At 49.8% G+C, this 16,133-nt stretch overlaps 6 protein-coding genes across 6 annotated transcripts; 2 read left to right on the top strand and 4 right to left on the bottom strand.

Annotated features, from left to right (window-relative positions):
- Nucleotides 1–2,718: 2,718 nt before the first annotated feature.
- On the bottom strand, nt 2,719–4,107 carry ASPVEDRAFT_28807 (C3HC4 finger protein; the record flags this gene model as incomplete). Its single annotated transcript, XM_040810156.1, has 1 exon — nt 2,719–4,107. The coding sequence occupies one exon, from the start codon at nt 4,105–4,107 to the stop codon at nt 2,719–2,721; it is 1,389 nt and encodes a 462-aa protein (XP_040667964.1).
- Nucleotides 4,108–6,150: 2,043 nt separating this feature from the next.
- ASPVEDRAFT_132682 (putative NUDIX family hydrolase) lies at nt 6,151–7,057 on the top strand (the record flags this gene model as incomplete). Its single annotated transcript, XM_040806946.1, has 2 exons — nt 6,151–6,477; nt 6,545–7,057. The coding sequence occupies 2 exons, from the start codon at nt 6,151–6,153 to the stop codon at nt 7,055–7,057; spliced, it is 840 nt and encodes a 279-aa protein (XP_040667965.1).
- Nucleotides 7,058–7,168: 111 nt separating this feature from the next.
- Nucleotides 7,169–8,106, bottom strand: ASPVEDRAFT_131705 (MutT/nudix family protein; the record flags this gene model as incomplete). Its single annotated transcript, XM_040806851.1, has 4 exons — nt 7,169–7,407; nt 7,468–7,708; nt 7,901–7,993; nt 8,056–8,106. 4 exons carry the CDS (start codon nt 8,104–8,106, stop codon nt 7,169–7,171), a joined length of 624 nt encoding a protein of 207 aa, XP_040667966.1.
- Nucleotides 8,107–10,734: 2,628 nt separating this feature from the next.
- ASPVEDRAFT_28810 (HAD family hydrolase) lies at nt 10,735–11,549 on the bottom strand (the record flags this gene model as incomplete). The annotated part of the gene is made up of 2 exons (XM_040810157.1): nt 10,735–11,478; nt 11,541–11,549. The coding sequence occupies 2 exons, from the start codon at nt 11,547–11,549 to the stop codon at nt 10,735–10,737; spliced, it is 753 nt and encodes a 250-aa protein (XP_040667967.1).
- A 1,090-nt stretch (nt 11,550–12,639) lies between these two features.
- On the top strand, nt 12,640–14,750 carry ASPVEDRAFT_663025 (initiator tRNA phosphoribosyl transferase family protein). Its single transcript, XM_040815872.1, has 5 exons — nt 12,640–13,383; nt 13,475–13,509; nt 13,581–13,753; nt 13,809–14,484; nt 14,538–14,750. The coding sequence occupies exons 1-5, from the start codon at nt 13,034–13,036 to the stop codon at nt 14,687–14,689; spliced, it is 1,386 nt and encodes a 461-aa protein (XP_040667968.1). The 5' UTR covers nt 12,640–13,033; the 3' UTR covers nt 14,690–14,750.
- ASPVEDRAFT_192729 (aldo/keto reductase family protein) lies at nt 14,453–15,652 on the bottom strand (the record flags this gene model as incomplete). Its single annotated transcript, XM_040809121.1, has 3 exons — nt 14,453–14,484; nt 14,538–15,073; nt 15,137–15,652. The coding sequence occupies 2 exons, from the start codon at nt 15,650–15,652 to the stop codon at nt 14,738–14,740; spliced, it is 852 nt and encodes a 283-aa protein (XP_040667969.1). The 3' UTR covers nt 14,453–14,484; nt 14,538–14,737.
- Between the last annotated feature and the right edge of the window lie 481 nt (nt 15,653–16,133).

Consider the following 16,133-nt stretch of genomic DNA (forward strand, 5'->3'; position numbering starts at 1 on the left):
AAGCAGTGAAGAGTGAAGAAGAACACAATACGCACGAGGGCATGATTGATTCTGGATGAAGATGAAGATGGCGGGGAAGAGGAAGACGGCAAAACAACGAGGCTCGGTGTTGCCAACGAGGCTAAGCGATGACATCAATGCACATACCGACTTGAGGTGATTGATAGAGTGCGGGAGTCAATTATAGGCCGGACATGCTGACGCTATTTAAAGATTGGAGGAGACGAGTGCTAGGCAACTGAACTGTTCTCGTTAGGTCTCTGCCTGGAAGCCACGATGACTGGCGCGCAGTTGTGGTCGGGTCCACTGCAGCACATGGAACTGTGGAATCGATCTGGAGCAGGCGTGAAGAATCGATAGATCCAGAAACACTTCACTTCTTCAAAAAGCAAGGCAGGGTCGCACGATGCGGGCAGGGCTGGCTCAGTCCGGGCTGTATTCCGTTTCTCAGCGGTCTTGATTGCTCGGGGGATAAAGAGTAGAAAACAGTGAAGGGCCGTCGAAGTGGACACTGGCTGGGCAGCGACTGCTTAGTCCTCTGGTTGCCTTGCGCACACTCCATCCAGCACAGCCATCGCGCTTCTTCTCGTTCCTTTTTCCTTTCCCGTTCAAGCCTCGCAGCTCATACCGACTCTGGATGCGGTGATCATTGCTCAGGGACTCTCCCATCGATCTTCCAAACCTTCCCCCAAAATGTTGCAACCTGTAATCTCATCCGCTACCGCTTCTAACCGTACAGCTGATAAAAGCATGTTCATTCACAGCAAGGGTTGCCTGGCAGTCCAACTCACTTTCCAAAAGTCAGTTCGAATCCAATCTAGCGATAATAGGCAAACATCACCCGACTGGGGTATCAGCCGTCTCTGGAATCCTCAGTGATTCACCACCGAGTCACCGACCCGTCATCCTGGATATTGTTATGCAACGCTGACGGCTCCATGACTGGTTGCCTCAACCTCTTTCTGACACCGAGCGCAACTCGTGACGCCGACTCTCCTTTATAATCACCCCTTCTTTGTTTGTTGCTCTGGTCATCCAACCAAACGGGGGAACCCCTGCGAATTCTTCTGGCATCCCAGATTATCGGTCCTCCCTGACGTGGACAGCGGATACCGCTCCCTTACCTCAGATCCGGGGGCCGAGCGCAATGCCATTGTGCCGGCCGCTGGCGGGATTTGAAGCTCGAAATTGATTCCACGGTAGCATGGACAGACACCCGTCAAGCTCAGCTCATCGCACCTCAGGAAGAAACTGCATAGTTACCCGAGAGTGTGACAACTTTAATTCCTGACCCCCAACGTTTGTGTATGGTGATTATTTCCGGGTATGGAACTCATGAGTCAAAGCGTATGAAGGTGAGCCCATATAATGTCGAGGTTTGGACCCTCTCGGGCTCGTCAAAGGGGTCATGTTTACCTATGCATACATGGGAAATATATTCCCAGTGGTATGACCAACCGGAGGACACAAGTGATTGTTTGAGTATCCATGAGGAATACCAGCGGCTTCTTAGAGAAGCCTGAGCTCGCCTCTAACCGTCGTTATTCGCCCCCCTACCAGAATAAATCCTGCGACAGCATGTGCCTAACCCTTGAAGTGAAAACCCCAGTTCCAGGTGTCTACGTTGCACTCTACGTAATCGTCAAGCTCTCTCTGACACATTTCCAGCATCCACATCAGATACACTGCGGCCAGAGACATCTAAAAAAACATTATTGTTACATATCCCGGACGTTGGAATGAGTCATACTAATCTACTAGGTTCTGCTGACCTGCCGAAAAAGCCGATTATCGCCATAAGAAGTACATCATACCATTTGGATGCTTAGGTATCAGCGAAGCACTACAACTAGGTTGTGTCAAGGCTTATCATGATTAGGACTGGCAACCCACCACCTAAGTCGCCATCTACCACTAGACCACGTACGCTATTCTCTTCCCTGTATAGGCTATTTACAGAGAGGAAGCTTCAGACTGTATGTCCTTGATGCGCTCTCGTCGAACTTAAAACGAGTTATTCAAGCATTGGTAGGTGCCAGGGGTACCAATATTCGATCATTAGATGATCAGACTAGTGTGAGGTCCGAGGACATATAGCCAGAATGACTGGTTGTCTTGCCTTGACTCTTTTTCTTTTCTTTTTCAAAATAGGGCGGCCTGAATGCCAGGGTAGTATGTTTAGACGGGTTCAGTTGAACTCTACAGAACAAACAAAGGTGTAGATTTAAGGTTTGTTGGAACTGGGGGGTGTAATAAGGTCAAATAAAAGATATAGCCGGTTTATTCCATTTACTGGGCAACGAAACTAAACGGCATCGCCTGGTTAAATTTCAAAGAGAAAAGAAAAATCGTGAAGGCACCCAAACACATGAGATGACGATTGAAATATATCTGAACTCCGTACCCAGTAAGCTTTCGTAGCCGACTCGGCGTGACTGAGAGATAAGTAAATCAAGGGAAGAGAAAGGGAAGGTGAAAACGTAGATACAGGCCATTCGTGCTTTCTCGTAGATGACATAACTTGGAGGAAAATAAGGAGAAGACCAGAGGGAGAGAGATTAGAACGCCGTCCAGACCAGTCTATGCAAACAAAAACAGAGCGCTAATAAAAGCAAAATGCAGCACGACTTTAATCATTGGAAATGAATCACGGAAAGTAAATCCGATGCTAAGTGGGTTCAGGTTAGTGATCTCCTGGATCGTCGTTGGTGAGTTACGCTATCCAGTGAATATGCGTACCTTTTGCTTTATAGGATCCCGGCACATAGGACAGGCTGTCTTTCCCTTTGGATAGCCATTTGAGGAAGGGATGAGCTTGTCTGCGCACCACTGGCAGAGTATTGCGTGTCCGCATGGCAGCAACACGGTGTCTACGAGCTGGGTCATGCAGACTTTGCATTCCATATTGACGGTTAACTCTTCTGTTTCTTTGGGCTCAGGACGGCATTCCCGCGGGGAGTCAAGTATCTTTTTGCTGACGGCGGAAATAAAGTAGGCGGATTCTGCCCTCCGGCTACGAGCCAGAGTGGCTTCGTATATAGCTCGGAGTTCGCCGGGACGCATATTCTGTACCCAATCTTGCACTTGATCGCCTTCAGATACTTGAGCGGATACTTCATGATGTTGTGTGGATGGCCGGCCTGCTGGTATTGTCGTAGATGGGGAATGGTGAGCGGCGTTGTTGGAGGTGTGGTTTCTCTGATTGTGAATTACTGATGACTGGGCGGATGAAACTTGCGAATAATTTGCCGGAGAGCTCGTGGTTGTAGGCCGTTGCCGTGCCCGTGAAGAATGGGTGTTGGACCTGGCCCTGTGGTGAGAGGATATTGCTGATGGAGCAGGACCAAGGGGGTTTGTACGGTGATGTCGCCTCTGATGATGATTAACAGCCGGGGCACCAGAATGAGAAAATGACTGTAAATTCCGGGCTTGTCGGGGTACCGCTTCCGGGTTGACAGAATGGGCTCCTGCATTCATCATAACCTGTCCATGCAGAAAAGGATGTTGAGGGGAATGATGCTGTATTTCTTCGGAATCTTCTGGATATCTTACTGGTGGTGCAGACATTGGGGGTTGAATAGGAGGTGAAGAGTGTGTAGCTGTATTGGGATTGTAAGAATATCGAGGCGCCGAATCGACCGTCGTTGCGAGGCTAGTTGGAGCTTGTGTGAAATTAGGCCATTGGCGTGCAAAGTCTTCAAAGGCCCCCGAATTGATAGGCATCGTAGGAACTCTCTCAAGCGTGGTATTCGTATTCGTACTCATGTTCGCAAAATTTGAACTGTCCATTGGAGGGAAGGTAGAATATACCTGGTCAGAGGACCTATCATTCAAATTCGGATGAGTGCCGTGTGATGTAAAAGAATCGTCATATGAATGTGTAGATAAACCTGCATCGTGAGCAAGATTGGCATTAGTGGAAGCATTGGGCGACTGAGAAATGCCGATAAATTGCCCGTTCGACACAGTAGGGACAATATGGAAGAAGGAGGTCGGATCCAGTGGAATCGCTAGGCCGGCGTAATCAGACGGTATATGTGCGTTGGACTCCGCAGGGCTCGGAAACTCGGGCCCCGGAATAAATTGCTGGGAGAAACCAGTATCCATATCGACAAGCCCTCAGGTATGGTCGTGTGCGACTGTTGACTGATGGCAATACTGAGGCGATTGGAGAGAGATGGGGTATAAAAAAAATAGGAGCTGCGCACAGCAGATGTCGGAGGACGAATTAAGACCACTTATGGTAATCTTAAGAAAAGAGCTCCCGCTAGAAACTCGCCGTATAATGCAAGTAGCTGGCGGGAATGGCGGATGTTGGGCGCTTGAGGGGAAGGAAATGTGGAGGAATGACTGATTGCGAGCGGGGTCAGCAAGATATATTATCCTGATGGACTTGATGGGAGGCCAGTGAATTTGCACAGGAACGAAGAAACGACCAGCAGTACAAAGAAGTCAAACACAGAGCTTGGAGATGCATATGTGAATACTGATAAGGTGACTTCGGGATTAAACAAACCTTAGCATGCTCAAAGAGCTCCCCCACTATCTGCACCAGTATGCTTCAGAGCAGCTGTTATGGAAGGCAAATCCCTTCAAAGGTATCAAGTGACGTTTCGTCGTGCAAGTAATGTAGGGCCAAACTCAGCGGAAGGCAGTGGATGGCATGCTTTTGAACACAGGGCGGATTTGAACATCTCTCGGAACTCAATATCAGCAAGACATTTGATCAGCGAGCAGATTATCCTGGTACCCTTCTTCTCGTTCTCTGGGGAGTACTGCTAGCAAGGAACCTGGGCTGACCACAAGGCTGATAAGATATGTCGAGGGAAGGGGGCACTGTAGAGCTGGTAATTTCGGATCTACTACAGTGTGACATTTGATAGTGGTTTCAAGGTTTCAAAAGAGGCAGGCTACGAGAGTACATGGACTCTTGCGGCCATGGTAGATCGAGGCAAAGCAGTGTTCGAAGAGAGGATGCTTGGGAAAAGAGAGGCAATATATAAATCAAGTTAAGACCAGTGGACGCATAATAAATACGCAGAGGACCGAAGGGCGGCTCTTTGGCCTGTGACACAACCAGGCAGGCAAAATCAGGACAAGCCTAAGCACTCCCGCTATTCACTGGTCCGCTATCCTTTGTGTTGGAGGGAGCCGTGGAGGTGGACCGATTACATCCAAGACCCACGAGAGGGAAAGCAAGAGAAGACAAGGCCACCTGAGTAACAGCGGAGGTCAACCTGGCAGGAAAACCGTGGACAGCCGGGCTTTGGAGCGTAATTCTGGACAACCTTCCGTTTCAGCTCGACGTCAGTGTGTCGGAGAGAAAACACGAAGGCAGCTGCAGGTCAGAGACAGCTTGGAATCTGGAAAAGGAAAAAAAGGTCCAGAGAAGTCAGTCGACCTGGAGTGCGAAGGCCTCGTCTCTAGGCTGGGACTGCACCACCAATGATGCTAGCACTGAGAGTCAATGTACACGAGCCACTGCAAGGACGAGATCCCATTTGCCAGAGAGGTTGCGAGGTGCAGGGGCAGAGGGCAAAATGGAAAATGGAAGGAACCCCGACCGAGCGAGCAGGGCGAGGTGAATACAGGCGGGAATGCTCGAGTCAGCCCAGACGAAAGTCAGCACAGAGGGGAGCGAGGCGTTGGACTGGAACTGGTCCGACCCCGCAGAGTGACCTGGCAGTCAGAGATTGTAAGTACATAATACGCGGCCGAGCAAGCCGCCATCCGAGAAGGCAAGCCATGATGCGTGTGGTACTTCGGCTGGCACTAGACGACTGGAAACGCTGGAATATTCCTGTGCAGAGGCGAGAACATGGCGCCGCTCAAAGCGGCAATGATCATTGATCAAACGATGATGCTGGAGTCTGGAGACCTCAAGGTCTGGCCGATCGGGAGCTCTGGTGGGTTCGTTCCCGCGCCTCCCGACCCAGACGTCATCGTTCTTTGGTACCATCCATCACTGCACATCCTCAATCCACGCTCTGGTGGCCTGATGCGAGACACTCTCCATTCACCACCTTGCTAACCGCCAACTTCGAGCTTCTTTGGGTTGACCATCGGCTCATGATTCAGAGGCTGAGACTGCTCCGGCCGCTTGCTTTCACATCGGCGCGACCACAACTTCCAATAACTGCGAAATACTCCATGACGTCCTTCACAAGCCCTTCCGACAATGGCCTGGGATCCCTGCCTGTCAGCTGTCCACCAGAGCTATCTAAAGAGGCATTGTCTAAGTTCCCAGCTTTTCGCGTCTGGTTTGCGACACTGCAACGGTCTCTAGCCCGCCAAAATCACCCTTCGCACGAATTCCATAATGACCCATATGTTCTGCGGAAGATTGATGTGCAAGCTGTGGATTTCTTCGGGGCTGGTAAGCTAGGTTTCGTGAAGTTAAAAGCTGAAGTAACCAATGCCGGCGGCGAAAAGCTTCCTGGAAGTGTCTTTTTGCGAGGTGGAAGCGTTGGGATGCTGGTAAGCGCTCCCACTGTCTCAAACCTAATTACCATAATAGCTAAATTTGATCTCTTGTTTCACATAGCTTCTACTTCAACCGGACGATGTTCCTCCATCATCAGAAGATCATAAGTGGGCAGTCCTCACAGTACAGCCCCGTATTCCCGCCGGATCCCTCGCGTTCTCCGAGATCCCAGCAGGTATGCTTGATGACAGCGGCACGTTTGCAGGTAAGGCGGCGGAGGAGATCCAGGAAGAAACAGGCTTGACGATACCTCAGAGCGATCTGGTGGATATGACATCAACTGCACTGCAATCGATAGACAAACCTGCGGAGGGCGAGACACTGCAGGATGCTGTATACCCGTCGGCTGGAGGTAGTGATGAGTTTATACCCTTGTTTTTATGCGAAAGGCGGTTTCCGCGTAAGGAAATTGAGGCCTTACAAGGGAAATTGACGGGCCTTCGACAGCACTCGGAGAAGATCACCTTGAAACTAGTACCATTGAAGGATCTGTGGAAAGAGGGCGTACGAGACGGCAAAACTCTCGCGGCTTGGGCGCTATACATGGGTTTGAAGAGAGAGAACAGACTTTGAGGAGACTTGACCAAAAAAAGCGAAAAAAAAATAAAATAAAATAAAGATCAATGGTAGTATAGATGCTGGAATGGACTCTATCGATCTATGGCAACACATATCAAATCTACATCAAAGCTTCAGCTTCTTCGCCAGCTCAATACCCTCCGCTATCGTCCCGATTCGAGCATCAATAGCAAAACCCTCGGCTTCCAGGCGTTTCAACTCGTCGAACAAGGAGGTCAGTGGGAGAGTGAAGCACTCGATGAACTCGTTGTCCTCGAGTTGTGGCTTGGGGTTCTGATTTTCAGGCAAAGACATGTCCACTCGAACATGGACCATGTTCAGGTTTGTGTTACAGAACCCTGGGTCTGAAGGCAAATCAATTAACATGAGGTGCGCAAGAAGTATTGCAAAAACATTTTACGCACCGTTATACATGACAGTGCTTGTCTCGTCAGCTACGCCTACGTAGCCTGTTTCTTCCTTGAGTTCACGCACAGCACACTCCTCAACTGTTTCATTAGGATCGATGAGGCCGGCTGGCACTTCAATGACCACCTTGTCGATCGGAGGTCTGTACTGCTTCTGAAGGAGGAGCTCCGGGCCGCTGGACTTGTTCAGGATGGTCACAATTCCGACGCCATCGATCTCACAATTTGCGGGCCGAGTCTGTTTCATCAAAGGAAGGGATTAGTAGATGTTCCGAGCAAACGATTGCGTAAAGTACTGTTTGATTGCTTGAGCACGGGCATAATTTCCGGGATTGTTCTTAGTATCAGCACCGGAATAGACCACTTGCATAGCGGCTAGGCGCGGGAACAATCCTTCACTTCGTTCATTCCCAATGGGCTCTTTACCTACCAGGCGTTCCGCCGATTCCCATGTCCTTTCAATGCCATTGGGATCGGAATAGGTCGTCTTAACTAGTTTTGCCCACTTCGCTTCTTCAGGGTTCTATGGTCTCCGTCAACGATCACCTTGTTGAATCCGTGCGCAACACTGGTCATGGCACGTACCAGGGGCCCTTTTGATAGAAACTTCGACTTGGCGTACAATGGTTCCGCCATCTTAAGCTCCAAATCCAACCGACGAGCGAAAAACAGATAAACAAAGTTTACAGCCAAAGTGCCAGTTCGTCCCCGAATGGATTGATGTGTAACCACAGTCGACGAGGCCTAAATCGCTTGGAGAGCAACGACAGGAGGAATTGAAGAATCACGAGGGGGCAGCAAAGAACCCCCAGAAACGAGGACTCAACCCCACCGCCTCTTGTGTTTGCTGGTTGACCGCCCACTTCCAAAAGAGGCTGGCTGAAGTATCAGTTTGTGTTGGCCTAAGGTACGAGTCTGACTCGTTCTATCGAGAAACACAGTAACTCTCCATACGGAGGGCATCTTTATTACATCTACGTCCATAGAGAATAACGAGAATCTCGCGAGGGCGTGGCTGTCTCACTCAACAAGTGTTCCCCACCTCTATGAGCGGGGTTCCAATTAACCACCTATATCTCCAATGTATCGAAACTTTTTTTTTTCTCATCCTCATGATACGTTAATGGAGCCGTGGTCTTCACTCTTTATCCTCGAATACCTAGCCCAGGGACCTCGCTTATTTGAGGACAGGGTCGTCAAAAACTCCGGTTCGCCTTGACCCAGATAGTCTGAGGGGTCCCTCGGACCAACAAACATTATTGGGCGTGGACTGGTAGCGCAGAAACTGCCCAAGGTGCCCGAGAAACGGCTTTAATTTCCAGGGACTCTCCATTGGAAGCCTGAGTAACACCAGCAACTCTCACTCTCAGAGGCCAGCTCGGCAATATCCGCAGTCTTAGCCCTTCGAGAGAGCTTCCTTATACTAGCACGAAGTAAGTACTTTGGAACATCCATGTACCACCGCAGTTGACCTTTAAGGGTTACACCCGCTGCCCTCTTCCTGGTACCAAGTAACAGTAAGGGAGATCTCGAAACGATGAGGATCTGCCCGGTGGCCGGATCTGAGCCCCGTTGAACTAGACACGACGGCTTCAATGTGCATACCCCCGAGCGCCCTGCTCTGCTTCTAGGCATCCTTGAGGTATTAATGAGAGCATTGCTTCCTAGTACGGGTGAATTTTCCGGGCCTATCTCTCTAACTTCATTCCAAAAGAGTTGGCGACGCCTATCTACCTCGTACCTCTTTTAACGGCCTTGCAGTTCAAGTGCCATCAACGCCGGTGTGGAATCCATCATGACCGGGAACTGAAGTGAAATCCCAGAACGGCTGCATGCAGGGCCCGGTGTGCCCGGACGCCCGTGGCTGCGACTCGCACAGGCAAAAATCCATCTGACGGATCATTAATCCACTATTTATGTAGTATCTCCCGGCTTGCCCAGCTGTGTTTGACATTTCAATTGGGTATGAAAATAAAAAAAATAAAGAAGCCACAAATCGTAATTATTGAAATTCAAGTTTTAAAGTATATTCTATTCCGATCCGCATATCCGAGAAAGTACGACTTAGACACTTTATAATAATGATGTCTTGGACTAAAGGTACTGACTACTGTAGTACCATCTTGCCACCTAGTAGCGGGGGTATATATTTCCTAGGACTACTGTGAATAATAAGTACAGCGCAGTCGTGGTACCGCTGTCGGACAAAGAGGGCAAATATTAAAACCGAATCGCTTTCCCTGGCCTGTCGAATCTCTCAGTATGGCCAAGGCCATGTGTATAACTAGTACTACATCCTTATATACGGGAATTCGCTGCCACGTTACACCCTCCACATTGTAGCCCATATATCAGGGTGGAACGCGTATGGGTAAGGTATTTATCCCTATGAGTACCAACGGTGCATAAGAAGTGAATAAGCGGGTGGGCGGGAAGCAAACCTCATCGCCGCACAGGGGTGTCTTGATTAGGTGAAGTACCTACTAGTAGGAAACAGAAACACAAGTCTCCCTTATATTGGCCTGAGGTATATATAGCCCATCAGTAAAGGAAAGATGGGTATATTCTGCTTGCGAGCACATCGTAGTATAAATAATACAGCCAAACATAAAACGTTGATACATGGTGCGGTCGGTAGATAAAGTATTCCATCCGCCCGTGCCATGCTACTGCGTATTTCTTTATTGCTTGAATTTTGGATCTAAGTTCAGCGCACCTACTCTGTAGATACGTACCTTTCCATAGGGACATCGATGTGGATCCTTCCATAGTTTCCCTTGATTAAGCGTATTTAGCGTTGCGACGGTCTTCGGGGTGGATGTTAGATCTCCGCTTTGTAGTTCTACGTATGCACTACTTCTACGATGTAGTTGGCCCGCCTTTGTGTGCTGTCTGGCAGATTCTTTATTTACTACAGGGAGGCGGTTTGGAAACAGAATTTGGGAGAAAATTTTTCTATTCTCTTTTTCAGGATATGGAAGTCTTGTCCATCAGAGCCTGTCTATGCTACATATTGAAGCTAATATTAATTCATGGGTCCGAACCTGGAAGAAATGGAACGGCGTAGAAGAAAAGAGATGCAAGCGACGTCCCATGCGAACACTCGGCAGTAGAGCATCATCCTGCGCTTTCAGCGGTCCAGAGTGAAGAGGTATCTTGGATGAGGAATTAGGTTCGGATTAAGATGCGTAAGGAAATAACCTAGACGGAAGAAAGGAAATGCGCCCGCTTTCGTTAAATCGTGTAATGGATTTAAAAAAAGAATTATAGAGCAGGAGTGACAGCCCGGCCTTCAATTTCCTTTAGGCACTGCGGGAATTCGCTCCAGTCTTTCATGACGACCTGAGCACCAAGCTCGGAGAGGCGCTCCGTCATCTCTTTCTGCTTCTCCTCGCCGTGGTAGCTACCGACGTAGCCAATAACTGCGATCTTGGCACGGACCGCACTCAAAGCACCGGAGACACTGTCTTCAACAGCGACGGTCTCCTCAGCCTTCTTCCCGCATTTTTCGAGAGCGTGCAGGTAGATGGCGGGGTCAGGCTTGGAGGTAGGCTTGGGAAGGGAAGTGGCGGCACTGAACACCTTGTCGTAGTCGAAGAACTTGTCCTGTCCAACCTTCTGGATGGACGCACGCACACGGCGGAGAGCAGAGGAGGAAACGACGGCAAGGCCGTATTTCCCGTCGTCGAACAGCTTCTCAACCTGCTCGGAGGCACCAACACAAGGCTTCGCCTTCTCGAGCAGTTTAGCAATGACCTTATCTTCCTCCTTTGTAACATAAGCTTCCAGTTCTTCCTTGCTGAGCTCGAACTTGAACTTGGCCTGAAGAGACTGCATCATGCCGCGGAAGTTCTGACCGACGAAATCCTTGATGAGCTCCTCGCCGGTGTAGCGTATAGAGAGACCTTGCTTCTCTAAGATCTCATTGGCAAGATCAGCGCATGCCTCGAAGGCCAACTCTTCCGAGAGGACCAGAGTGTTATCGCAGTCAAAGAAAATCTCGGTGATCTAGCGCGGAAGTGTTAGTAACGATTGGAAGCGATGATTGGTATCATTGAAGAGTATTTTACCTTAGCCATGGCGGATAACGTGCGAGAGGCTTGATAGGTAAGTTAAGTTGGTCTGATGTGGAGAGATCGAGGAAGGTGGACTCGGGTGAGGGGAGGGTGTTTGGCTGAGAATTGGACTTGCAGGGAACTGTGGAACGAAAAGAGCAGAAATGAGGGTATTGCGGACCCTTAAGTAGACTTGGAGAGAGCCGAGACCCAGAAAATCATATCAGTTTCCTCAAGAGGGGCCGGACGATAATGTCATGGTTATTGTTCCAGGCAGGGGCGAGACGGCGGGGCTGAGGTCATACCTGACGTTAACGACCGCAAAAATACAGGCCTGTGAGCACACCGAGAGGCGGCGGGTCTCGGGGCCGCCCAGGCTTCCCTCCAGTGCTAGGCCTATCAGAGCAAGCACCCGAGGCCTCGCCTGTTCAGGAAACGCGTGGGCTCCCCTTGGCCTTGCCTGCTTTGGGGGTAGTGCGGTTGGGCGAACAACCTGGGCTGCCCGTATGGAAATGCGCAGAACCCGGCCCTTGCCCTTTGGAGAACCGGATAGAATCATGCCAGTCTATCACCACTCCTTCCATGGCCTTGTTCTCCTTTCTTTTCATTTCGGCGGGGATGCAGCCCCTGGGCTTTTGCAATTTGAAACATGTCTTGGGCAGCCATTTGCAATTCGAACTAGCCGGGTCTTGAACCGACGCAAAGAATCTCTTCGGTGAGACTATAATGGACTCGATGATGACTCGGACCCCAGCGCGTTTACGAGACAAGCAGCTGTTTCGACAGCCCGTTGATATCACGCGGAGTACTGTGTTCCAGCGTCTAGGGAATGAATCAATTTTCGACCTCAAGTCTTGGAATCAACCGTCGTAGTCAGTCTTTCCAGGGATAAGCCACGAATCAGCGGTTGATCAGCTGCACTCTAAATCGGCCGGAGTTTGGAGCACTAAGCGTTGGTTTCCGCAGCCATGTTGTCTTTAGTGCATGAGGATTATCGTGAGGCAGTCAACCTCAATGCAACCGTTTCCTTCCAAAGCGCTAAATATTGTTCCCCCGGATATTACCATGGCTCCTTGCCGCTGCCTGTAGTTTCCCAGTGCATGCATTAACCGGAGTCTAATCACCAAGGTAGGAGTTGGGGCAGCCTCGTGAACAAGTCCGGCAGAGTCAATACCGGACTTGTTGGTGCCTCAATTATCGGGCAGATACCAAGGCTCAAGATCCCAAGAATGCTCCCGAGGCCCACTTCTGCACACTTTTGCTGACCCGGTGTGCCTCTTATTGGCTTAATATGCCGCCTGAATGTGCAGGTGGACAAAGAGCAAAGATTCCCATGGACGCTTTGACGTGGATGGAATATTTTCCTATTCGAGCCATTTGTCTATACCTTCAGCCTGCCCACGGACCTTGAGGGCTGACTGCACCCCTTGCAAACTTGTTCAAATACCTGTTTGGCTCGACTGCGCCTTGGTTTCTCTTCCTGCAACGCAGCCGAAGAGCGAATAGACATGGGTAATATTGCCAATCCAGACTTCCCCGTGTCCGTGTCGTCGCTTCATTTCCCCTCCACCGAGCTGCCATCTGTGTCCCAGACGCTAGCCTCCTTGCGACGATCCGCCCTTTCCGTGAACAACCGACTGCGGTCAATTGACGCCGACGCGGCCTTTGTCCGCGAGGTCGCTGATCACTATGGTCTTCCTCTGGTTGCCAATGAAAGGTGCGGCAGTTGGTACATCCCGCCTGAGATCAAGTCCGGGAGTGCATACTTTAAGAGCACCGACGGTCACACTGGCCAGTGGGACTTTAGCTTTCGAAGACTAAACCTGCAGATTCTCCCACTTGCCCGGGAGCATGGAGGGTTAGTGAGCCATGCATTTGTTGCGCTTGTCAAAACATGTGCCCGCGGTTTTCGTTTTCTCAAGCTAACTACAACTATCCAATCCTTGCAGCTGTATCATAGTGGATTCCACGCGCCGTGGCAAATGTAAGTGATATGATTAGCTGATGCTGCTCCAAGTCTTTCCCCAGTCGCTTTATCTCACGGACTATCACTAGTGATGCCCGATGCCTTGTCGAAAACCATTCCCATCTGGTGTGCTGTCTTCAACAGAGCGCTCTTCCCTTCAGAGACTGCATATCATTCCGTGGAATTGCCGCCAAATTATCTAGGCCAATCCGAAGAGTCACAGATTGCAAAAAGGATCGACGGCTTTGTCCATACACTCAAGGTATGTCTTCTAGAGCCTGCATACAAGAATCACAATGTGGACTAACAAAACCCAGAGTCTTAAACTTGATCTGGATGATCTGAGAAAACAGCTAGGGAAACCGATTCGGGTTGCCTGGGCAAATCGAACGTATTTCCACCCAACTGACCTACGCAAAGACAAAGATTTTAATCTGTTTGTTCTTTGCTCGGCTTCAAAACGGGTTCATGGTGCTGAGATATCCGAAGGTGGATATATCCAGGGTGCGGGTGATGACAGCGAGGCCTGGGCCCATGGCTTAACACCACCCGTATTTTGGCCTCACAAATCTACACTCCTTGCACAATCAGAAGAAGACCTGCCCGAGGTAATCGGGAAGTTGATGCGGGAACATCGTAAGCAGACTTCTGACCAACAAGCGACGCTTGTTACGCCATCTCGGAACCTTTATATTAGCCAAGCAGACCCAGGTTTGGCTGAGAATGGCCTTTATGATCTTGTCATCGATTGCAATGGCAACCCAGAGGCCATTGAAGCCGCAGAAAGCAAATCGAAACGCCTTAACCTAGGCTGTATATCCTCGAAACAAGGTGGCCGTGACCTACGAAACCATTTGGACAAGGTTCGGGATTTTGTGGCTTCTCATTTGAACTCAAACCCGTCCCAGTCCTTGCTCGTTATGTGCGAGTCCGGAAAAGATCTCTCCGCTGGGGCCTTGCTCACAATAATATGCTTATTCTATAGTGATGCTGGTAAGCTGCATTACCAATACCCTTTCAAATTATGTTTAAACTGACCGTGATAGGTGAATTTGTCGGGCCTCGAACAGAAACGATAGGCAAACAATTCATCCGACAACGTCTTGCTTGGATAGTGTCCTCAAAAAACGACGTGAATCCCTCGCGCAGTACGTTGCAATCGGTCAACGCATTTCTCATGCAACCACCGGACTATTAAAATTTTCAGACTTGCATTACTACTACCATAGAATCTAGACGACACGATCTACTCGTTCTCAACAGCCTCTACTATGGCCCCCGCACTTCCCTGGTCCAGTGCATTCAACACGGCAATGTCTTCATCGGAGATATCGAAGTCGAATACATCGGCGTTGGAAACAATGCGCTCCGGGTCGTCCGTTTTTGGGAGCGGAACCCAGCCCTTTTGCAATGCGTAGCGTATCAGAACTTGTTGTGTCGCCTTGTTGTACTTCTTGGCAAGCTCGATTAGGGTAGGGTCGTTGGCCTTGTAATTTCGAACAATTGGCGAATAAGCCTCGACGACTATTCCGTGCTTCTTGCAGTACGCGTCGATTACCCGCTGCTGGCACCATGGGTGGAGCTGCAAAGTTCAAGTCAGTTAACGTATGTCTCTTATGCCGGAAAACAATGTCCGCAAACATACCTCAATCTGGTTAACATGTGGCGGCCAGACCTTGGCGAATGGCTTCAGCTCTTCGATATGCTTTACGCCAAAGTTGCTGACTCCGATACTCTTTGTTCTGCCTTCTTCTAGCAGCCTTTCCAACGCCTGCCAAAGCTCCTTGCGGCCAGCCGACCCGGAGCTAGAGCTGTGAATGAGGAAAAGGTCCACGTATCCATCCTTGCCACCGATCTTATCCACGCTGTCCGAAATCTTTTTGTAGGTTTCTTCAGGCGAGCCCGCGGGGGCGAGAATCTTGGTGGTCACGAAGATTTCGCTGCGGGGAAGACCAGAGCTTCGGATCGCCTCCCCAACCTCTTTCTCGTTCGCATAGAATTGCGCTGTGTCGATGTGTCGATATCCTGCCTCAAGTGCCTTGAGACTCGACTGTGTGGCTTGCGCGGCCGGAGAGCGATAGACACCGAACCCAAGTCGCGGGATCTTGACCGATGAATTCGGAAGAGGTAGGACGTCCGTAAAGGCGAGTTTGTTCGACATGGTTTCGCTATGTATTGGCTATGATTTCGCGACACGATAGGGTGACTTTGAATGGAAAAGAGAGCTATGGTTATAACGTGGTGTCTCGCGGGTGTTGAGGGAATGATATGGGCTCCGGCGGGCAGAAATTCGGCTGCTGCCCCGCCGCTGGCCATGATATCATCTGCCCGCTCCAATGGCGCAATTCTTTGTGATGACTGCGCCGCCTGGGCCATTATTAATGAACAACTTCGTTGTTCAGTTTTGTCTTTCTTTCGATTGTCTTCTCTACAGTCTTTCGAATTGATTCTACCTACGCATCCTTCGAGCGCTAACTTATGCCGTGAAAATGCGCATCCGGCGAATCTCGGCCAGTTCAACTGTCTTTCGAGATTTAGGATACTTATCATGACGGCCGTGCTGACGCTGATGATTGCTAGTATGACTTGAAGGCCAACACGACAATCGATGGATTAAACAAAATCTCTCCCTGATCAATGAA

Source organism: Aspergillus versicolor (genome assembly GCF_001890125.1).
Source record: "Aspergillus versicolor CBS 583.65 unplaced genomic scaffold ASPVEscaffold_5, whole genome shotgun sequence".
NCBI lineage: Eukaryota > Fungi > Ascomycota > Eurotiomycetes > Eurotiales > Aspergillaceae > Aspergillus > Aspergillus versicolor.

Excerpts from the sequence above, each read along its gene's own strand:
- ASPVEDRAFT_663025 (XM_040815872.1), top strand. The coding sequence starts at position 13,034 with ATGGGTAATATTGCCAATCCAGACTTCCCCGTGTCCGTGTCGTCGCTT. Across the intron at positions 13,510-13,580 it reads TTCCACGCGCCGTGGCAAAT|TGATGCCCGATGCCTTGTCG; the intron begins GTAAGTGATATG and ends GACTATCACTAG. Across the intron at positions 13,754-13,808 it reads GCTTTGTCCATACACTCAAG|AGTCTTAAACTTGATCTGGA; the intron begins GTATGTCTTCTA and ends AACAAAACCCAG.